General features: G+C 39.0%; 1 protein-coding gene across 1 annotated transcript in view; it reads right to left on the reverse strand.

Annotated features, from left to right (window-relative positions):
* fryb (furry homolog b (Drosophila)) overlaps positions 1 to 24078 on the reverse strand; it is a 54900-nt gene that overhangs the window by 28981 nt on the left and 1841 nt on the right. Inside the window, exons 2-22 of the mRNA XM_030153717.1 lie at positions 13038 to 13231; positions 12421 to 12474; positions 12136 to 12275; positions 11610 to 11700; positions 10767 to 10846; positions 10520 to 10600; positions 9006 to 9174; positions 8591 to 8683; positions 8329 to 8427; positions 5831 to 5932; positions 5173 to 5276; positions 4551 to 4659; positions 3994 to 4080; positions 3244 to 3415; positions 3032 to 3164; positions 2742 to 2849; positions 2522 to 2648; positions 1999 to 2112; positions 1547 to 1711; positions 896 to 982; positions 497 to 756 (exon numbers count right to left, since the gene is read on the reverse strand). Of these exons, the coding sequence (XP_030009577.1) occupies positions 497 to 756; positions 896 to 982; positions 1547 to 1711; positions 1999 to 2112; positions 2522 to 2648; positions 2742 to 2849; positions 3032 to 3164; positions 3244 to 3415; positions 3994 to 4080; positions 4551 to 4659; positions 5173 to 5276; positions 5831 to 5932; positions 8329 to 8427; positions 8591 to 8683; positions 9006 to 9174; positions 10520 to 10600; positions 10767 to 10846; positions 11610 to 11700; positions 12136 to 12275; positions 12421 to 12474; positions 13038 to 13231 (2569 nt within the window). The remainder of the gene's footprint in view (positions 1 to 496; positions 757 to 895; positions 983 to 1546; positions 1712 to 1998; positions 2113 to 2521; positions 2649 to 2741; positions 2850 to 3031; positions 3165 to 3243; positions 3416 to 3993; positions 4081 to 4550; positions 4660 to 5172; positions 5277 to 5830; positions 5933 to 8328; positions 8428 to 8590; positions 8684 to 9005; positions 9175 to 10519; positions 10601 to 10766; positions 10847 to 11609; positions 11701 to 12135; positions 12276 to 12420; positions 12475 to 13037; positions 13232 to 24078) is intronic.

Genomic DNA, 24078 nt, shown 5'->3' on the forward strand with positions numbered 1-24078 from the left:
TGAATTTTTCTATATTTATTATAATATCATGCTCTGTATTTTGCATTTTTAAGTGAAAATCTAGTATTTTCCTATATTTAATTTACTGCTCATGTACATATCCATAAAAACTCAAACTAAAGTCGAGGGTTATTATATCAGAAACAGACAAAACTGAAGAAAAGGTGACTTTTTCAGTAAAATACATCATTAACTGAACATAAACCAAGTGTGTCCATCCACTGTCATTTATCAAACTTTATGGGTTTTACTGGTGAATTATAGTTGTAGAAGATGACAGTATTTCCACGTTTACTACGGACCCTCTGAACGTCCGAATGGGTCATATCTGATGGCCATGAAAAGATGACAAAGTGTATTTTACACCAATTATTTACATGTATTGATAGGATTAGTGGATCAACAGGTATTAAATATTTTAGATCAGTTTGGGTTTGGGTCTTTATGGGTTAACTGACATGTAAGATATAGACGTAAGTAATGAGTTTTCTCATACTTGGGGTCAACCAGTGGCAATAGCAGCTGTAGCCTTGTGAACGCGTAGGGCCAGGCATATCCCAGGGCGGTGGGACAGTGTTTGGGCAGGTGCTCCTGTCGCAAAAAGATGTGAAGACAGAGCACCCAGGGGTCCTTTACGCACTGTGCAAAGATCCACACATGGCTGGGGCTCTTCACATCATAAGAGCTGCTCACCAGCCGAGCCGTCCACTCCACCAGCCACTGCAGGTCCACATGGTGGCTCAGCGGCAGGGTGGCCTAAGAGACAAAAACAATAGAGGAAGCATTTTTGTGGTCATATAGTACTAAATATAACCAATATGAAGACCTTATAATAAAAACATAATGTAATCTTACAAGCTTAAATACTTAAATAAGCATAAATAAACTTGCTTACAGAGTCAGAGACAGCCACATGGACGAAGCTGTCCATTACAGCAGGGCTTAGCTGGTCCATGACCTCTATCATGGGCTTGTCATCATCCTGGAGGGGAAGACAATTATAGAGTGAGCTATTTTTAAAACTGCGTCATGCAACACTACAGAATTCATGGTCTACATATGCTGCATCTGTAATCACTGCTACAGTCAGTCAACTTTCTCCTTCTGTTCCTCCCATGCTCCTCCCCCTTCTCTAGCTGCATCGTATTCCCAGATGACTAATAAATGTGTGTAAATATTACTACTGGTTATTTAAATTGATGAAGGAGTGAGCAAAAACAGGAAAACAATTCTACTGAGATTATATATATATATATATATATATATATATATATATATATATATATATATATATATATATATATATATTTTTTTTTTTTTTTTTTACATTGTTCTGTTTTATTTAAGTTGTCACAGTAATAGATTTTTAGTAGTATTTTAATATTATTTAGTATTTCAGTAGTAGACATACACAGGAAAGAGTAAAATGCCTGGTCTAGAGTAGAAACCAGGCTGCTGCAGTACATGGTGTTTGCTCTCTGAGGTGAGCCACCATTGCACCCTGCTGCTATATTTGTTAGTGGGAAATGAGTTTCCTCCACTGTACCTCAGCATGTCCCAGAGCAGTGAAGAGGCAGCGTATTTCTCTTAACACACCAACAGCCAGCTTTCTCGTGCTGATTTGACAAGAGCAGAGGAGCAGCAGAGCCAGGCCCTCGACAGCATGCAACACCGAGCAATGAGGACTTCTATCAGGCATTCTGGGGCTAGCCTAAAGGGAGGACACAAGAGACAGTGTGGAAGTGAGGAGACTATGGAAGTGATGTCACAAAGAGAAACAAAATCTCCCTCAGTCTCTACTAAATATAACAGTCAGTGAAATCATATGTTGCACCTTCAGCCCACTGGGCTCGATGAAAATTAATCAAAACATTGAATTCTCTCTATGAAATTGTACATGACGGAGAAAGAAACAGATATTTAAGACAAACTGTGCTTTAAAAGGTGCTACATTATGCTGAAACGTGTGAATTTGGTTTAGTGTTATACTGTACAGACCTCAACTCCACCCCGCATCTTCCCCTGCAGCTGCAACGCCAACCTCCACTGTGTGAGCAACTGGAGAAGGAGTTTCACAGATGCATCCTGCAAGCCCTGATGAGTATCCTGCACCTGGAGGAGAGTGGAAGAGGAAAAAAAATTTAAAAATGTATAATATATTTGCATATTGTTAGCCTCATAGCACAACTGCAAATTGTGATATTTGCGTAACTTTAGTCTCCTAACACTGCCGCTTCATTTTATGCAGATATCACAATTTAGCCAAAAATATGACTCAGGCAATTATGCTCTGAGGCTAACGATATACTGTTAATTCAAAAAAGATCTGATGTTTTAAATTTTTTACCTCCCGTAAGACTGCAGTGACAAGGGATAATACTGCATAAGAAAAAGCTACACTCTATACTGTGTTTAAAATAGATGCAAGGTGATCATGTACACATAAACAAAAAAGTGCTGATGTTGTAACCTATTTATTTTTGTAAGAGCACTTTACAGATTCTTTTAAAAGCAGTTTTACCTCACGCAAAAGGAAATGTGTGTAACCAAACAGGACATCCTCCCTCCAGTCTGAGAAATCAAGTAACAGGCTTTGCAAGGAGTTCTGGGAAATGAGGCGAAGCTCATCATCCATGTGCACTGTAAGTCTGAACAGAAGGGGAAAAAGCGGAGATAACTGAGCTCCCGATTGCACAGATAAAGGTGGACACTGTAAAATTTATAGAGTGAAGCTGAATTACCGTGAGAGCAAGTCAATGAGCTCGGGTTTGGACATTCCATCAGGAAGGATACGAGGAATAGCTGCCACGCAAGTCCTGAACAGGTCGATTTTAGGCTTCCTTTCACCACTGTAAGCGATGGGGTAAAATATTAATGTGAACAATTACTCACTCATACTGCACATATATTATACATATGAAATACAACATGAGAGAAAGGGGCAATAGAGTAGTGGTATAGAGACAGATTTAAATGGAATACTTATAGTGCTAAATGCCTGAAAACATTGTCAATTATCTGGATAACATACGTGATCATGTCCTCTGGTTCTTTATTTAGCATCTGGACACTGGTAAGCATCATGCAACGGCCCACCTCCTTGTCCAAGTGTCTCAGGATGTTGTCCAGAGCTTTTCGTACCTGAGAGTAGTACAAGGACATGCCTACAGAGAAGACACGGAGACATTAGCATGGAGGACATACACATTAAAGAGGCTCAAATTCCCACAGACACACACACACCTATTAGTTTGGCCTCCTCTTCGGTGAGGGTCTTGCTCAGATATGTTTTCTTCTTCTTCAGAGAGTTTCCAGAGGGCAGAGTGGCCCCAGTGTTGGGCATGGGGGGCTCTCCATCCTTCTGCTGCAGAGCATCTGCTATCACCAGGAACGCCCGCAGACCAATGTTCATACGCTGAAACACACAGAGAACATCATCTTTACCACATGCCACATAATCAAGTCATGGCAAAGCTGTCGTTGTGCACAAGAAAATCTGCAACAGGCAGAGCTTAAATCAGCTTAAATTCAAGCACTTGAAGACACAATACATAGTGATTATTCTATAAGGGATTTCTTTTTTTAATAATAGACAATATCACAGTACCTCATTTTGGTAGATTCATAAATAAAATCTAAATTTACATATGATTAATGACAAATTCAATGTCACGTATACATATTTTTATTTATCCAAAGTATGCTAATCTAACTCATCTGAGTTGTTTTAGTGGAGGTTTAGCTGTATCAGCTTTCCTGAAACCACATCGCTAATGTTTAACCTTAAGCGCACCTCTGAACCACTACTGAGATGTCTGGTTTATCTGGTTCATTTCAAAGCCAAACACAGTGCATAGTGTTCTTTACTTGCCTTTTACTTGAAACACATATGAAAATTGGAATGCTCATCTTTGTAATGTACCCAGGGGATACGGCACTAACTGTTGTAGGATTGTGTGCACTCGACTGAAAGCCTGCATTCACTTTCTTTACCTCAGGATTGAGACTGAAGGCTTTGGCAGGCTTCCCAACACTCAGCAGGTCAAAAATGATCTCCTTCATAGCGAAATCCAGTCTCTCCTGATTAGACAAGGAACAAAATTGTTTTTATGCAATTTCATATGTATTCTAAGGCATCAAGTACATGTGCTATCAAAACTGGCACATTAATAGGACATTTTCATTAAATTACTGATTAAATACATATATGTGTTGTATTAAGTAGCAAGTAAAAACATATAAATCCAACATTAACAGTGACACTGGGTGGTATCAGTTTGAAAGTTGGGCAATCTCAGCCCCTCCTAGAGTAATTAGATGAAATGTAATCAATTCTGATAATGGATTTCATGACCTACATACTTGATAATCCTGTATTATTAAACCCCAGTGGTAGTAGTCACTGCGATTTTTTATTTATTTATTTTTTTTACTTTTGTGGGACATTAGACATATAATGGAGGCAGATTTTTTTTTATTTAACCCAAAAGACAAATCTCTACGCATCTTATGTAACTGTATGTTATTATACATTAAACTATTATACACACCTGAGCAATAAACTGGATAATCTTGACAAAAATATTGAGGGGCATGTCTCTGGGAACAACGCTGCGACTTCCTTTGGGAAACAGTGTGGAGGTGATGGACGTCAGACGACTGGGGGGAGACGTTGAAGTGGGAAGAAGATGAAACAGGAGGAAAAAGGAGGGGAATGGAAAAGATAACAGCATTTGTTAATCACAAATTAGACAAATTTACTTCATACTGGGAAAACTGGGTCAGCTATGTCACACCCTATAGGCCTGATTTGGTTTTCACAAATCAGTGATTGTGTTGTATGAAAAAGATCTCTCCCTACTTGTACATAGTTTTTCCTCTTTTTTCCTTTTTTATTTGGTTATCTGACATAAAACAAAAATATTATTCTGGTATTTAGAGCAGACAACAGATGTATGATATATACATATGATGTACCAAATGTGAATGTCTGATAATGAATGTCAATAAAAAATAAATAACTAAAAAAAAAAGAAACAGGAGGAGAGGGATTACTGAGATACAATGCCATTTAAAGAATACAATAATACTTACAGATGAAAAACAAACATTATAAAATGCAAAACAAAAAAACAACATGTTGATACTGTTGAATTGACAAAAACCACTGACCTCTGTGTTCCAGTGTTGCTCTCGCACTTTATTCGGATCATATAAACCCAAAGCAGGCGGTAGAGTGATTCTAGAGCCACACGTGCCATCTTGGGGTCTTTATTCTAGATTCACAAACATGTTCATACATTTTTTCAGTAACATCAACATTAACACAATTGTTTTTCTCAACCAAAACAACAAACAATATTTTCTAAAAAAGAACTATACCCTGGAGAACCCTTAATGGCATTCCTCACATAGTGTACCTGACATGTGTGTTAACAAATTGCTGCATCTGAGGCGTTCTCACAATTTACAACACAATCACAAGAAGAAGGAAGCAGAAGCTCTACAATCAGTCACTCTTCTCTTAGCTTGCAATGTTTTCCTTAAGGCGATACATACTGACTGTTCACTGATTAGCTGCTACCAGTTCATTTGTCAATATGAGAAAACCTTTTCTACTGATAAAGAATGCTTTTTGCAGATGATTGTGTTGGGCTCTTACTTGCAACTGCAAACTCATTAAGGAATGTTCTTTCTGTACATTTTGCACATAGACTGCACACATGCACAGACACATGTAAACTGACAGAAGTCAAAGTGAACTAAACAAAGCTTGTGATTTGTACAAAACACTTCTAATGCAGTAATTAGAGTTTAAAAAAATACTGACTTTGAGGTTTGACAAGCAGTTGTTGAGGAAAATGTGCCAGCGGCTGAGAAAGAACTGCTTCTGACTGACACACAGCAGACAGGTCACCAGAGGATACAGCGCCTAATGAGGAGAGAGAGAGAGTGAAGAGATGAGAAACGATAAGGAAAGCACTTTAAATCTGTTGAAAGACTAAGATACTGAGTTTCCTAAATACCAGCTTTATCACTGATGGACAGCAACTTCTATAAGCTTTCAATTATCATCTGACTTCAGCGAATTTATGTTGTGAAGATACATTCTGGTCAAAAACATATAATCTTTTAACAAACTTAACTGCAATAAGTCTGAGAATTACACCAAACACAAAACGCATTCAGATCTTGTTCGTTTATGTCTTTTTCATTTAACCACGATGAACAATTGCACTATTGTAGATTAAAATGTAATTTATTTACGATAATACAGAGCTGAAACAATTAATCAATTGATCAACTTGAATCAATTAAAAAAATTATTCAATTACAAATTTCCTGAATAGAACTGTCATTTCACTAATTTCACTGTCATTAAACATTGGTTCCACTGTTGTGTTTCACACGGACGCTTATTGTGATGCCAGGATCGCCATGAAACTGTATGTTAGTTACATCTTAAATTGTTCATTAGTTTGCAAGTTGTATACACATTTGTTGAAAACTGCACCGCATATGTTGTTTGTAGATGTCATTTGACTTGTTTCTTGCTGTTTATGTACATAGGTATTTTTATACATACTTTAATGTTATTATTGTTGTTATTTCTATATATCTTTAGATCTTTTAAATATGATTTTATACTGTATAGTTGTTGATATTTCTTTATGGATATTTGTTGTATATCCTTTTACTTTTATACTTTTTGCGGTTGTTGTTTCAGCTGGCTCTGAATAAAGGACAAGTCTGTTTTTTTTAAATATGTTTTTTGCCTACTCAATAAACTGTTTAATCAAATTGAATTGAAGAAAATATTCTATAGATTAATCAATTACAAAAATAATCGATAGCTGCAGCTCTACAATAATGTCCTGTTTTTCTTTCATTATTGTTTTTTCTTTTAACTCAAACATTTATTTTTTAAAGCATAATTTCAGGGTTGAGCTGACAACTGCTTTATGTGGACACTGTATGACTTATCGATGAGTTACAGACTTTTAAATTGATGCAATGAACTGAAAATCTGAGAAAATAAAGTAACACCATAAATCTAAGGTTCACATCCGTGTACTAGGTGTCTACCCTACAATTGTCTGGTATTTGGTCTGCATTATGGGCCAGTCGCAGACTACATACAGATCATTCTTTAACATGAATGCGGTGCAAATTATCAGTGTGAGTCTGGGTACACCCTGGCTGTAAAATGTTTTGAAAAATGCTTGACTTGTAGAAACCATTATCTACCTGTCACTGCTTATCAAGGTGGGTGTTTGATATCTGTCTGTCCCTCTCATTTACATGTCTCTTCTCACTCATCAGCAGAGCGGAAGAATAACAATTATGGAAATACACCTCATTACTATCATTCCTTTCATTTCTCTGCTTTCGTCTTTCACGTGACGGCTATTGATTGTGTTTGTGAAGTGAGGGATCGTATGTATGTGGTCGGGTGGGTCACGTGTTCAGTGAAGCTTCAGGCATTGATTCGTGAGTTGTTTGGAGTATTTAGAGAATCCCTCCGAGTTAAGTACCCATACTGAGTGACATATCTGCAAACCCCCAGGGATGTGTGCCGCTGTCACAGCAGGGGTGCCCACCCACATATCACAAATAGCACATCAGCATCAACCAGCAGTAACGTGTTTCAATGACATGTTTTGTTCTCAAAGTCAGGGCAACATTTGAAGACACGCCAAGCTTTAATGGGTACTGTTTTATTACTGCATGGGACAGCAAAAAACACTAGAGATCTGAAAAAAAAATAGAGGGATGCCACTCAAAAAAGTGAACTGTCTATGAAATTAATGTCAGTATCTGGATACAGATAATAGGATGCTACTGCACTACAAGATAGGCATTTTAAAAATAACCTCCTGAGATGCAGTAAGTAAGAGTTTTGGCTTTTCTACAGTAAATAATTGCCTTATTTGGACACTGATTGTCTCGTACCACACTGTGTTTTCCTTAACAGCCAAGGTTAAAACAGTGGAAAAGAGGATTTTTGTGCCAGCCCTGCTAATTAAACAAAATAATTTTACTGCATGCATGTGTGTGTGTAAGACCACTATCTTAACAAGGGTGATGTATCTAATTTGCTAATTCCGCTCCCGGCTTCCCTGCTGTTGGCAAATACCGCCCATCTGGCGCTGCTTCAAAAACTAGCCTGTCCACTGCGGCCTTAACTGCACTCCTGCCTCCTTCCCATGGAGAGATAAAAGCCTTCATGTCGGAGCATTACACTAAGTGCTTTCATCAATTGCTGGTGATGGAGAAGGAAATGAAGAGAGATGAGTAGTGAAGAAACAAAATCAGAGGAGAACTGACCAAAGAGTGTTTCTTCCTAGATGAGAGGTCCAGTGTGGTATCGTACAGGCTCTCTACAAAATTTCGCAGACATGGCACGTTCACCTCGTTCTTCACAGTCTGTGAGAGGAAGAAAGACATAGAAGCAAATGCAGTGTAGGTTTTTATAGCCACTAGGTGTATAGAAAACCCGTATAGGCATATATTTTTACTGATATGGAAATAAAAATTGATTCCAAAACATCAACAATAATACACACACAATGAGATAAAATGCACTTACAGCAGCAACAGGTACAAGTATCTCCACAAACAGTCCAGCTAATGAGTGTTTAATGTCTTTGTCCTTCACTTCCAAGAAATACTGTGCACACTCCTGAAGACAGAAAATGAAAGCAGGTCAGACTGTTTGTAGATGATCATTTTGTGAATGCGAGGTCAATGATCCAAATCCTGGATTCATTATCAGGGAAGGAAATGAGAAACATCCTCGCTAGTGCTATTACCATCAAAAGGCCAATAAACAAAGCACTTAACCCCTAATTACTTCAATGGAACTTCTCAATAGGCAGAAGGATAACTCTATAATTGCTACCAGACATGAGTACACACATAGAAAGTAGCATTCATCCCGTCAACATTTGCTGAGATGCTCCAACTTTTTTGCTAAGACATCAAATAACTTCTGTTCCATCTACCTGCATGAACTGGAAGGAGGCTTCGAAGTCCTCCACTGGGTACATTTTGATGCGGAAGAACTTGAGCCCCATGATGAGGCTGATGGTGGACTGGATAACATAGGGGCTCTGTTCCTTTTGTCTCAGCTCTTTTAGCTCAGAGATGAATTTCTTTCTCACCGCTGGGAACCTGCCACAGAAATGGTTCACAGATGTGAGCATAACTGTTCTTTGAGTTTTAGTTATTTAGTTAGTAGTTATTATAACAAGGCAGCAGGGTTAGGGTTATTATTTGTGGATAAAATAGATTCTTGATTTTTAAAAACAACCTTTCTGTGCTTGTTTTTATGTGTGCTTGTTTGTATGGTACAGATTCACAATGTGGACAGACTCTACCAATGAGGCTCCACGGGCCTATATTTAGAATGGCATGTGGAGGGGTGATGTGGAGGGAATGTGTATGTGTGTCTGTGCACTTGTTCTTCGGCGTCTGCTTTTGCGCGTGCTTATGCATGCTTCACATGGGTTGGCACAGCCGCTAAGTAAGTGGAAGAGTCATTGGACTTATGTTTAGCGCTGAGTGTTTCAATAAGATGCAAATAAACACTATGATCCATAAACCAGGCTGGAAGCATACACAGATAGTGCCGACAGTAAAGTATGTGTTTATGTTCTTTAAGGGTGTGTGTGTGTCTGCTTTACCTTTTCATGGCCTTGTGTGCAAATAACACACAACAAACGAAAGAAAAAAGGCTATTTCATTATCCAAAGATTTGAGTCCTTAACGAAAAACTATGTCGCAACTAAAAAACGTAATCAAGTGGAAAAAGCACTGACATTGATCTTTTATTAAACTGATGGCTTTTGAAGGACTGCAGCTCTGTGTGTGTTTTGGAAAGTGTGTGTCTGCTCTGTGAACCCAAACCTCCTCCATCACAGTAATAACCCCCTGAAAACTGGGAATAGTGTTCATCTCTCATCACACACGACATTACACAGGCCAAGGAGCGTCATTGGGAGGGTCATTATCCTCACACGGGCACATTTACCAACACACAGAAACAAAAACAACTACAGCACACAAAAAGGAGCAGCCATTAGCTTCTCTTTCTCATTTGTCCATAAGACAAGGAGACATCGTATGTAATTGTGGTTTAAACTGAAAATGGGGTTAAGAGGAGGACAAGTAGCTACTGTAGCTTACATTCAATTTTCCACCTTTACAAATACGCCCAGAGCTGCAACATGACCTGGATAACAATAATGCCTTCACTGAAAGTCAAGACATGACGAAAGACTGGGTGCACCAAAATAAGGTCAATTCTACACTGTAGATCCTTTACATGCTCATCTATCAAAACAGACTATTTCTTTAAATAGCTTTAAGATAATTAATCTTAGATACCATGGTTTTTTAAATGGTTGTCACTTATGGTTATGCACGACACAGTGAATTATAAGTAAATATGTCTATTTAGTCACACATGAACACAGAGGGAATACTAATTTCAACAATTAGTGGAAGCTTACAATACCTTGACTGTGCTACTACCCCAACGACTTCAGCATAGAGATCTGCCACAATGTGCATATTGCCTGTGTTGGGCCCCAGATACCTAGGAAATAAACACAAAAATGTAGCATTACCTGGGTATAATGCTGCAAAAAAACTGGAACAATTCAAATAAAATTCTTTAAAAATCATCACAATTACAATAAAAGCATGTGGATGTACACACTGCCACATATATGTATATTTTGCTTTCTCTATGTTATCCTTACCCTTCTTTATATTTGAAGTGCTTGAAGGCCAGGTTTGCAACTTCCTGAATGAGCCCATCCAACAGTGGATGAAGAGGGATCTTTGTGTTGGATTGAGAGAAAAAGTTGGCAGACATATTTTTAAATATATTTCAACAATACTACCAAATTCAAAGAACTGTGCCTATGAAAAATGTTCTTAGATATTTCTATATAAAGCACAGTGCAAAAGTCTCAGTTCACCTTTAGCTTTGGTGTTTCTCAGGGTTGAAATGAGCATACATATTTATGTTTCATTCTCTTTTCTTGACATACAATAAAATACACAATATATAGCCTTAAAAGATACACAAAAAAACAGATCTAAATGAGTTCTAAAGGATGAAGACACCATTTAGTATGACCCCTGACCCCATGAGAAGAAGTAGCACATACAGTTATGAAAACATCTGACATGTGTTGAATGAAACTTGTAATAAAAAATCAGAAAACAAATGCAATAAAACTCATATTGTCTGAATTACAGGATTAAAAACTTGTTAAGTGCAAACTAAATATTACCACTTTGGTTTATAGAAGCTTTTTTCCCCCTGAACCTTGTTTTTACTGCTGTACATACTTCACATATATCCAGATTGTATCTTAAGTGTGTGGTCACTAGAACTTTACTAAACCAACAAACCTAATGCTGACTTTTGTTGTTTTGGCATGCATCAAATTAATTCAGTATTATTAAAGCAAAGAGTCTGATTTTTTATTTCTTTGCTTCAAACTGTCTGCAGAGACATTTCTGTTTCCTGTGATGATTTAATTTAAACAAAAGCTTGAGTGTGGAAGGATTAAACACGTAACAGATACACTCACCTGCTTCAGAACTTCTATGAGCACTAGAGAGAAGATAAAGTCTATCGCCAGATCTCTGCGCTCCAATAAGTAGTCCTTCTGTTGTTCATCACTGGAATGGACAAAGAGACAGAGTGTTAACCTCCATAATCAGTTTGGTAGTTTTATAACATTTCCAGTAATTAATTTATTCAGACACCTCATCTGTTTGGGTGTGTTACTGTCTGCAGTTTTGCTTGAGTGACAACTTCAATATCCAGAGTTTTGCAATACCCTGTTTATCTGCTGTGTTTAGTAATGTTAAGGTTTATATATGATTGTTTTCCTGTTGGTTTCCTGACCACAATCAGCTCTCAAAGTTGTCATTTCTTTACTGAGTTTAAGAGGATTTCATGCTTGAGGTTCCATTGCTAAAAGAAATAAATAAAAATTCTTTAAAGGCACCGAAAGGGTCTTGTCTGTATCAAAAATTTGTCTTTTCAGTCCAAACAAAAAATACTTGAAAGTGCTGAAATACTCAAAGTCTGCACTGGTGATGCTCTCTCACTTTTTAGATTTGGTGTTGGCCCTGGGCCGGTATTCATGGGACTCGTCTTCCAGGCCGTTTTGCCTCTTGTACCAGTCAAACAGAGTCCTCAGAATAGACGGCAGGCAGTACTCTGCTAATGAACTCATCGTGCTCATCAACTGCAAAAGAAGAAAATAGGAGGAGCAGGTAAAGATAAACTTCAGAGGTTAATGGTGTGCTAAAAATAAGCTAATGCCTCCACAAAGATTTCAATGACTGGAATCAGGCATCTGTTACTGGGGTTGAAGTGCTGAGCAGACATACCTGGTCAAACTGCGGGTCCTCTCCTCTCTGTAGAGATTTGTTTAGTGGCTTCTCCTGAAAGACAAGGAAAGACAATGGAAATAAACTGATGAGAACACATGCAGTAAACATGTCATAGTTTGTCATAGCACATCGGGAATGTTACAACACTGAGACTGGAAAAGTGTTTACGAACATTGGTTCTGTCTTCCAATATTTCAAATGTTTACATTGTGATGTTTAATCCACAGCCGTCTTCCACACAATATAAAGCATGCATAAAAGCTATAACAAAAAATATTTAATCAAAAGTGACACATCTTCTAAATTGGTTTAGATTCCAGAAGGAGTTAAAACTAAGATTAGCATCTTTAAAGACTGTTCTTTTTACATCAAATCGTGATTCATGTTGCTTTTTTAGATGCTCTAAATATTAATACCAGCTAGGTGTAGGCATGTGAGCAGAGGGGTATACGCTACCTCCCATGACCCTGAATAAAGGTACTGTATGGAGATTAAAAAAAACATGTTTCAGAATTAAGATATATGTAAGCAGCATCATTTCCATAATTTAAAAAAGTGAATCTAACCATAGAGATGAACAGAGACAGAACAAAATGAGGTGTGAAGTCACTCACCAGTGGTTCAGCCATTATGATGCGAATCTTGCGCTCAGAGAGCAGCGTAAAGTTGGCAAACAGGCTTTTTAGGACAAACTCGCCTGGCTTACTCTCAGGGTCCACGTTGACAGGCGCCATGACAACAGGACCCTTTCGCTCTCCCAAGGTGCCACTGACAGGAGGGAGGGGAGGCTTCAGTCCCACTGGAGAGGCTGAGGACAAGGATGAGACAGTCAGTGTCAACTCTGTTATGTTTTTTTTTTCATTCAACAGACAGCTGTATATTCTTCACTGAGCTCTGCCATCAAACCCATCACTGAGATCTGAGACGCAAACCCAATAAACCTCATTGTGCCTCCAATTCATTTTATTACGGGAAAGCCAGAGCCCCTCAATCATGGGTAAATTATGTCATATATTTACCAACTTTCAACTGAGTACGTTTTCCAGGCGTACAAATACTGACTGATGTTTTCTTTTCTCCCTTATGATTACATCACAGCGATACTGTGCTCTGCTAATTCTCACAACACGTAATGACAAGTGGAGAGAAAGATACGTCAGGGAGGGCTGAAGTCTGAAAGGGTATGGTAGAGAGACAGACAGACAGACAGACTGATAGACAGACCAGAGTGGGGGGGGGGGTTTCCTGTCACACATCTCTAGGAATATTGACATGTCCTAAAAATAGAAACTCATTGCTCAAAGAAACGTCATTCCCACATTGCCAGTGTCTGAATATTATAATGAGCTTAAGGGAGACTATGAGGAAAACATAGACACGCTGCCGTAAGAACTCTCAGAGTGAATCATAGGTCAAACCAGAACTGTCTGATGTGATCATGTATACTGTGATATACATTGTGGCAAACTTTTTTTTGTCATGTGGGTACTTTGCTTTCTTTAACACAGCTTTTCTGCGAGTGGGAATGTTGTGCGACAGCAACACAAACACTAATGGAGGAGGGTGAATGTGACACACAAAAGGTCAATTCTGAAAAAGAATTGTTTGTATGAAGTTCCAAATAAAGGAATAAAATAACCTTATGTGGTGAATCATGGTACGGTTAAATGTTCTCATTGAGTTAACAGAATACATTGCTATACTGTGATACATACAGTTACAGTAAAGTTACTGTGATAGAAGATTTTGACTATATTGCCCATCCCTAGAACAACAATTAAGAAGTAAAAAAAACCCATCTCATCAAAACATTCATTAAAGATTTATGAAGACATGGTCTGTGTGCCAACATCTCAGTCAGGGTTAACTAACTGGTTGACCTGGTTGTTTCACAGGTGAAGTGAGGTGTAAAGACTAATTTCCTGACAGGACAGGCCTACAGGTCGACACCTATGAGACCTGTTTATGTGAAGCCTAAGCACTGACATGATACATGCATGCGTGCACGTGAACTCACACCCCTGCACGCTTACCCAGGCCCTTGATGAAGCTGATGACACTAGCCCTGCTCCATTTAGTTGGAACTTCCATGGTGCAGAGATATAAGGACACGTTCAACACGAGGAAATGGATGGATGAGAAGGAAGGAAACCGACAATGGGACTGGGGGAGAAATCGGACTCTGTGGAAGTGGGAACCTGAGGTGCGGTACCTGGATGGTCTACAGGGAGTACAGTACCGTCCTCATAACTGACAAATAAATGTAACTCCTTGTAGGGGACTAGTAGCACTGAAGAAACTTGTCCTTCTTATCCAACTCCTCCAACATGACAGCTGTCGACAAAAATCCCAGTAGCGACTGGCTTAAGCGCTAGACAGTTTCACCCAAAGCTAAAAGTGTACAACTCCATCCTTCAGTACCATGTGTGCCTGTGGCAGTGAGAAAGATAAACGTCATGACAGTGGTAATACGGCTACATCCCCCATTTAATCCAAATTAAATAGGAAGTCATGTTGTATCCATGGACTGGAAAAGCCATAGCCAGAGAGAAGCTGCCAAACTGAGGATGAATTTACACCTTGGAGCTACAAGTGTTGCAATCACGGAGGAAGAGATTGTGCAAAATTGTCTTCTTAGGAAGGCAAGAGACCCCAATGTAATCCAGTGTGGGTGAACTCTACCAACAGGGATTAAGAAATATTCCACTAAACTGCTCCAAGACAAGGTTGAGTAGATCAGAAGCTGCTGAGGGCCACATGCTTGAGAGATACATGAGCCTACAGACCAACTATCAGTTTCTACTTTAGTTTCAGCTCCGCTTCTGGTCTGCAATCACTTCTCTGTGCGACAGCTCCTCCTGTGACCTTGGAGTCCACGGCTGCACACTGGAACGTTGAAGTAAAGTAAAGTGCTTCTTTCAAAGTAGTTTTGTGGCTGTCCTTTAGTTGTCAGTAATAGTTAAGTAAAGTCTGCTTCTTGTGGAGATCTGACCAGAGGAGTTGAGCTGGAATTTCAACACTGCCCCGAGAGAGACGTGAGGGGCGGAGGGAGGCGCTATATATAGACCACTGGCGGTCAATCTCTTACATACCCACCACTCCCACTGACCCCCACTCATAAGTGCGCACATATGCAAATACAGACACACAAACAAGTGACATAAACACTTCTCCAAAGACACGGAAACATGCATGAAAGCGTAGGCGCTGCATTTCATGAAGTTAATGCAGTTAAAAATGCAAATCCAATGGTTAGTGACTGACGCAACTCACTAAAAATAAAGCTGACTAAACATAGATAATCCAACACGGCTTCACTGTGATATTATTTAACGTACTGGTGGGACATATGTGATGGCACATATATATATTTTTAAGTGTTTTGTCTATAGGTGGACAGAAAAGATAAGAGCTGAACAATATATTCAATGGAGGTATCAATACAGTGCAACACTCTCAGATGACTCAGCATTTTAAGAGATGAATCAGCAGAATTGAGTCAAGTCTTATCAATACGAGCCCACCACTTTCGAATGAAATTCTATCCTAAAGGGCTGTTTACCTAGTGCACTAAAAGTCATGACATGAAGATGGACAACGTAATAGAGTGGGAAAGTAAAATACTGAGGGAGGAAAAATGGAGATAGGACAGAAAATATAGTCGTGGAGGAGAGTGAGATGCAGTAGGGAGAGATAAGAAGGAAGACTGGCTAAGATAGGAAAGACATAGAAGGACGAGTTTACAACGATGTAGATTCAGGTTGACTTTTGCCTATAACGTCACACCACCTGGTCAACATACTGAAGTGATGAATCACTGCTAACATGGTCTGTGAGGCAGAGTGAGCACACACAGGTCCACACCCTGACACATAAAGATTCAGGCACGAGACATCACATAAGGGTGAAACTAAAGGGTTTGGAGTGAGGTGGGGCATAACAACGTAAGTGTCTTATTTATTCGGCAGTTTCCGAATAAAAATCAATTGCAATGAGGCATTTTTTCAAGCAAACACATGGTGAATGCCTTCTACAAGACTTAGCAGAACTAAACCTGCTTATTGAGGAGGTGCAGCTGACGTACTCACATGGGCTTTGATTAATGTGTTTTGGCGTTTCAGATGCATTGCTGTGGCATTGCATTGCTTCTCACAAAACCCTAGTCAGTCAGTGAGTATGTAATCACAAGTCTTTTTACAACAATATAGATGAAAAAGCAAAGTGTGTGTTGGAAATTCCAAGTTTTGAAACATAGCAGTTGTACAGAAATACACTTAAAAATCACAATCTTAATTAAAAAATGTTACATGATGCTGATTAAGCTCAATCAAAACAAAATCTGATTTATTTATTTTTGGTAAGAGCAATATAAGATATTTATGTAGTGATTTCAGTTGATACATAATTGTTGAAGCTTTAAATATAACCTTATCAGGCTTGTTTCTTGGCTCTTAAGTCTCCCACTTTTCTAATGACCTTGGAGACTTGACAAGCCACACATGACTGTTTTTTGTCCTGTGGCTGAAAAAAGCTGGAACCTAAATGAGAAAATACACATTTTATCATTGGGCCATGTTTTTTCTTTGTACATTTCATCCCCGTAAAAAGGTGAAGAGGGATCATCAACACACACCCCTGCAATTCTTCACTAAAGCCTACAGTAATATAACCCCCGCTGACAGTAACCTTCAACACGCACTTCATAGACAGTATGAGCTCCACACAGCTTCCCTCGTAACACAAAGGCAGGGAAATGTTTTTATCATAATATATAACCACAAATTACACAATACTCTTCAACTAATAACAAAAAACAGGATTTGAGTACTGGAGTGATTGCACCTGCATGCATCCCCAAAGCAAAAACAAATACAGTATCAATCTATGAAAACACAGCAGCATTTTGACTACAAGGAGAGCAGAGCCTATTGAAAACCTCCATATAAACAAAAACATTCATGACACAGTAAAGGTAATGTGTTGACTGTGTGGTGATGACTTCAATGGAGTCCCTGTAAAGCGGTAACACAGCACTTATCTTGCCAACTGTCTCAGGTTCACGAGCCCACTGCTGAGTAGGAAAAAGTACAGTATGTCCACTTGGCAACAGTCTGGGAAGATGCTGCTCGGAGTTTGCCAGTAGTCGGAGCACGACCATGACAAAGCTTAATATCTTGTTTGGTAAACACTGATTTACAGGCAAAATTATTGCCTTAGAGAATTAAGTCTGTCTGTCACAAGCATATAAAGTGGTTAAGTGCAAAATAAACATTTCAGTTTTATTCAGTTTTGTTTGAGCCTAAAAAGTAGGTACTGAGATTATCACAAAGCCAAAGAATGATTCCTCCTTTGCTGAGTAATGTACTGTATAATTAATACAGAAAAGTGCTGAGCAGTCAGATTTACCCTGAGCTAACCCCTGGGACCTTCTCTGTTTTTCTACCTCTTATCGTCCCTTACATAACATTACCAAATATTGATACTGGAAATCATGCTATGGTGCGTGTTTTCCAGTCTCCTCCGCTTCAACATATTCACGCAAACAACATGAGAACAGGCCGTGTGCTGTCATATCTGCTGATGACCACTCAGTCTGCAGACCGCTTCGAACCACAACAATCTGTATCTGTACTCACTCCCTCCTAAAGACTTGAGCAGAGACTTGATGCTGATGTCAAAGAAGCCTGAATCCTGCTGGCTGGTCGCCATGGCTGCAGAGGCTATGTCGCCACGGTGACAGACAGCGGAGGGAGGACAGGACGGCAGGATGAGGCGTTGCGGACGGAACAAGCGAGGAGACGGAGGAGTGTGCTCCGAAAGAGAAACACTTGGAGAGAAGGAGAGAGGGATGCGGGTGGGCAGCCCCGGCGATGCGGATGTTGCGGCTGTCTGCTGAGTGTGTGTGTGTTTGTTTGAGTGTGTGTGTGTGTCAGAGGGAAAGACAACAAGAGCAGCAATCAGCCTTGTATGGGCTCTGTGTTGCTATCTTGCTGGCTAACACCCCCCATCCCCTCTCTGTTTTGCTCTCTCAGGACAGTGATACACAGATGTTGGTAGACGCAAGCAGCCAATCCTCTTAGAGGAAAGAAGAGAGAGAGAGAGAGAGAGAGAGAGAGAGAGAGGAAAGAGAGAGAGAAAGAGAGAGCACTGCACAGGAAGAGAGAAGACAATAAAGAGTGAAAATGAGAGGGAGGGTGAGGGGTAGTCAGGGAAAGATGCTGGAGTTATTAACATGTAAGAGAGAAAAGGAAGAGACAGGTTTTCTGTTATGCTTTCTGATCATTGTTTTGTCTAGCACAAGTGCTGAGTGAGCATGCTGCAAGCCCGCCCCTGCCAATGAGAGCCAAGAGAAACAGTGACGGCCACGCTGCACCAGCGAATGGCCAGCAATAACCAGTGGACAACAGCATCTGTGCTTCTGAAATTTATGTGAACAAACTCCATGCTACAAACACATTCAGCCTATGTTCATTGAGAGAATGTAGTGTGTTCCCACTAAAAAAATGACAACATGGTGCTTCCTTAAAGGTGTCAGGAGATTTATGTTGATATTTTGTGTGGGACTGAGTAACAATGTTTTCCTAAAATACAATGCATGATTAAAAAGAAACACAATACTGTATGCTGAACAAACAGATGTGGTTGGAGTTAAGAAATATTTTGATGATACAATCCTATTGCAAAACACTTAATCATTGTTTATTTGGGATCAGATGTGCAGAGAATTTATTTATTTATATTGTAAGTACAATTTTGGCCTCCTAGTCACTACCACATGAAAGCATCAAACCAAGGACATATGTAGAAATGGTTCAAGGGCGCATGTTTGGATCTATCTGGAAAAATCTGAATAGTCTAAAGAAAGGAGTTCTCCGTTGTAGTAATTACAGTGTGAACTGTTAAGTTACTGCAGTTCGATGGGACACAACACAACAGATGCAGCTGTTAACAAATATCCTTGTGGTTGGTGCCAGCATGTTTTAGATGGTAGACAAGGATCTTTCTGGAACTTCATAAGCCAGCAAAACATGCCAAGTGTGTGTGTGGAACCAGTAGTGATTCAGGTGATGAAATGACAGTTGGAAAATGGGTGGTGCTGCACAGACAATTAACTTGTTTTATCCACTGACAACAATTTCAATACAGTGTTAATTGTTTGGGCAACGAGCCCAGTAAAATTAACAGCTGAAAAAGTAGATTTATATTTTGGATTCATTTCAGCTGCTGATGCTTGCTGCTCTTGCAGATACACTTTTCAGACAATCAATATCTAATGCTGCCAAATGTAAAGAGAATATTACTTATCTACATAAGCCACAATTTTTTTTTACATCAACATTAAAATTTGGCTTTCAATTGTGTAATGGTACAGGTTGTATAATGTGAAATGCAGGGTCAAGAATTAAATCAAATGACTGCCTCACTGTAAGAAATGTGTGATTAAAAAAATACCATAAACATTTAACTCTGATTTCAAAGGGCATCACCTTAACTCCTTTCAATGGTTTAACATCGTACCAGATGTTAATGACTTACAACTCTAAAGGTCATCACCATATTATGTAGGTTTATTCTCCTATCAGTGCCCTTGACCAAGGTACTTCACTGGCGACTTCACTAGCAGTAGCTTCAATGTGATAGGTGCTGATGCTTGTCACTCATACTAATGCTAATGCTAGGCCCTGTATGTTTTAGGATAGGTACAACGCTAAAAACAATTTCCCTTCAGGATCAATGAAGAGAATTAACCATTGATCTTTAACCTTTAACCAACATTTACCAGTTTTTTGCTTGCTACACTGGAAGACCTAAAACTATTTTGTAGTGACTTCCAAATGAAATGTTTTCGACATTTAACCTTTTGTAATTTATCACAATTTATTATAAAAAATTTCCTCTGCATTTTTCATTTTTCAGTGAGTTTTCAGCAACATTTTCTTAGAATGAATTTACTGGGCTCAGAGTAAATTCAAAGGTTGCATGAAAATAAAGCAAACTGAAGAAGTCATTAACTGAAGACAGCTTCACTGTTGCAGATGATGATGGTGTTTTCTTACCCACTATGGAGCCTCTGAATGTCCAAAAAAAGAAATCTGATGCCACTGAAAAGCTGAGAAAAAGTATCTACTGGAATGATTTAAACGTATTGATAGGATAAGTGGTTCAAAAGTTATTAAACATTTTAGATCAGTAAATGTTTTTGGTTACCAGCAGCTGCTGATGTCTTGTAGGGTTAAAGTCTTTACTGATCATTTAAAAATTTAATTAATCTTTCTGTCAGCGATTGTAACATGAAAAGAAATGCTATCCTGTGTTGTTTCACAACTGACCTCTGCATGAGGGGAAATGTGTTGTATGATGGGCATAATGGCAGGGATGCTACGGTTGAGTGAGTGGAAGTACAAGTGGATAATTAGGGTCAATATGTAATTCCCTGGATGAACTGCGGAAGCGCCACAGGACATGTAGATATCTGAGGGATGTAGAAACAATGAAAGTTAGAAGGGGGGGGTGGAAATTGCATAAGATAGATACAGTATCATACAAAAAAGCCATTGCTCACAGGAGAGCTACTGAGCACAAGATGGCCTGGTTCACATTAAAAGACAATTACAGTCAAATCTCAAGGGAAGTGAAATATAACAAGGAGCTACTGCAGTCCTATTCCAGTCTCCAACTTCTACTGCTTCTGTTCCATTACAGAAATGGTCCAAAGGCTGTCAACAAAAACAGAGGCAGTATCTGTGCTAACCTTTAGCTTGGCACTAAAGGAGTCCAGCCTATCTAGCTTAGTAGGCAAGTAGAAAAGTAAACAGAGCCTGATGCTCCACTTTCTGGTTAACAAAACAGCTGAATTTAAATTCCAAGATGAACAAGTATTTCACTGTTCTTTTGTTTTCGCAAACCCACTCGTACATCATCTCTGCCAGCTAGTCTTTCTTAGTCAGGTGTATGTGAAATGTCTAAGACTGCTGTTTGTTGACCCTGTTTCTCACATTTCTCATTAAGCTGAGAAGAAGGTGGTTTATATAAGCTGCGGTGGGATTGTGGGGGAGCGTTACAAGGAAGGGAAAACTCAGGACACAGCAGAGTTGGACTGACATTTCTTAATGCACTTAATTGCTAATGTAAGAGATTCCACATTAAGATGCTGATGGTCTTGATGGCAAATGATCTTGTGCTTTAGTAGATGTACATGAGATCTTGAGGGAACAGCTGTTTGGACTGCCGGGCAAAGACAAACACAACTGTTTTGAATCCAAGCCATAAAACTCTATTCAAATTCATCATATCATTTAGCAGAGTAGCCTCATATTTGCAAAGGAATGACACACATGTATATACAAATAAAATTCTCAATATAAAGATACACGACACACATTCGATAAGCTACTGGGATTCCTCAAATTCTGAGCAGGGGCCTGGGCATGCCAGCTGTTGGAATGTGACTCCTCCACACACACACACACACACACACACACGCATGCATGCACACACACATATATACATATACGCACACACTCAAACATACAAGACAGACTGCATTAATGTAATCTTTCTTTTGAAGGCAGACACAGCAACTGCATGGGCTCATTTCCTTTTGCAATCATGGCAATTCTCACATGGCTGTTTACACGTGGTCCAAGACCAGGACCACAGCAAATGACTATTTAATCACCTTTAATCTCTTTAATCTCTCTTGACAATCAATAAATTGCTGCATGTATGAAATCTAAATTCTCACAGCCCACGCTGATGTAGTTAAAATGCCCCCCCCCCCCCCCCCCCCCCCTCCTCCCCAACATCAGTCTAAATCTTGATCACATTCAGTTTGCTATTAATTACAACAAAGCAGCAGAACATCTCCAGATCTTTATGAGACTGTAACCCTCCAGATTTTGGCACTTTTTTGTTGATAAAAGTACAATTTAATTAACCACAATTAAAAGCTGGGTCTGTGAACAAATAAAGGCCAGCCACCAAATAGAGGCTGGAGATAAAACAAGGGTTGACAAACTCCTGGTGTACATCTCAGTTGAACATAATGTACATTCCTATCCCTTTAATTGAATACATTGAACAATATAATAATGTCAATTTCAAGATTTTATTGTTCTGGAAAACTCTGTTAAAGTGTTATTGTGTAATTCCAGTCTGGAGGTATGGGCATCCACAAGGTCCACTATGTGCTATTAAATACTATTTCTAGTACCACCAAGTGAACTTTCATTATGTAAAGTCATGCAGATCATTGATTGGATGAGCCAATATATGTATGTGTGGCATCATGTCGCAAAGTGGTAAACTATGCCAAGCAAACTCGATAAATCAACCAGAGATTTGAAGGGCAAAAATATATTCTTGCCTGAAACAATCTTAACTCAATGTTTACACTGCATCACTATGGCAATCAGCCATGGTGAAAAACTAGTAAAGGTTAAAAAGTTGAAGGTTAAGGTTGACTCAGTTTAATACCTGCAGTGCAAATGAACAATACTGGTGTCAAAACTGAGACAAATTAAGTCAGTCGAGGCAAACTGAACAGATATAATCAAAAGCGGGATTAAAGAACTGTAAGTTTTCAACTGCCACAATATTCAATTAAAGTTGATGTGCCATCCACCTTGCAATGTAAATATTTAACAATAATAATAGTCATTCATTTTATACAGTTGAGGTAAACCTGAAACATGGTACTTGGTGAGTTATTTTAATCAACAAAGTGAATCCATTCATTCAATTCACAATTGAAGTCATTGCCACTCCAATGTGGTTGATCATAATGACTAGACAAGGAGTCCTATTGCACTAAAGGTAATCAATAGGAAATTCTTTTGTTCATTCAATATCCTTGCATTGACCACATGACAATGATATTGTTTAATGCAAATATCTATATTTAAAGCAGGATTGTAGGTGGTTGCTGTTACTCAGAATCTGCCAGAAACTTAGGAACTGGTGAAAAATGCATTGCAAGCACCTGGAATGAAAAACTGCAGAGAGAAAAACCTTAAAACATTATTTATCAGATTCCTTCACACGGATCGCACCCGCATGTATCAGAGTACATCTGTTAAATAAAACAATCCACCACACATCTGCCACCAATGTGCCTTTCTCATACGTTCCTTCTAAACATGTTCATCTTGTGGGTGTTAACCAATCCATCATAACACAGGAGATGCTTACACACACTCAAACACACAAACACATAGCCACAAAGGGACCATTTGAGGTTTACAGTTCACACAGTAGTGTCTGCTTGACACAGCTGAGTTAATCAAATAGATAACCCTTGGAAAGAATGTGTGTGTGTGTAGTTTTCATGCCATACATACCTATCTGTCTAACATCAAAGCCCCAGTCATGCATGTGCCCTGTGTAAAAGTCCCATACGATTCAATTTTATGCCATTTCTTCCTTGACTATTATGCTCTATCTGCTCATTCCTTAAGAAGCCAGTGATGTAAATGTTTCTCCTTGTAGACATGTTTGTGCAGATGGTACTTAGTTACACAGGCACCACCTCACTCCAGATTTCCCCTTTCACCACTCACTGCACGCCCACTTTTATCTCTTCGCAGCTACTAGGTTCACATTTTGCTTTTGAAGTCCAGCCAAACCCAGCTAAAAATCTGGAACAAAGTAAACAAA

Source organism: Sphaeramia orbicularis, chromosome 14 (genome assembly GCF_902148855.1).
Source record: "Sphaeramia orbicularis chromosome 14, fSphaOr1.1, whole genome shotgun sequence".
In the NCBI taxonomy this organism is placed as follows: Eukaryota; Metazoa; Chordata; class Actinopteri; order Kurtiformes; family Apogonidae; genus Sphaeramia; species Sphaeramia orbicularis.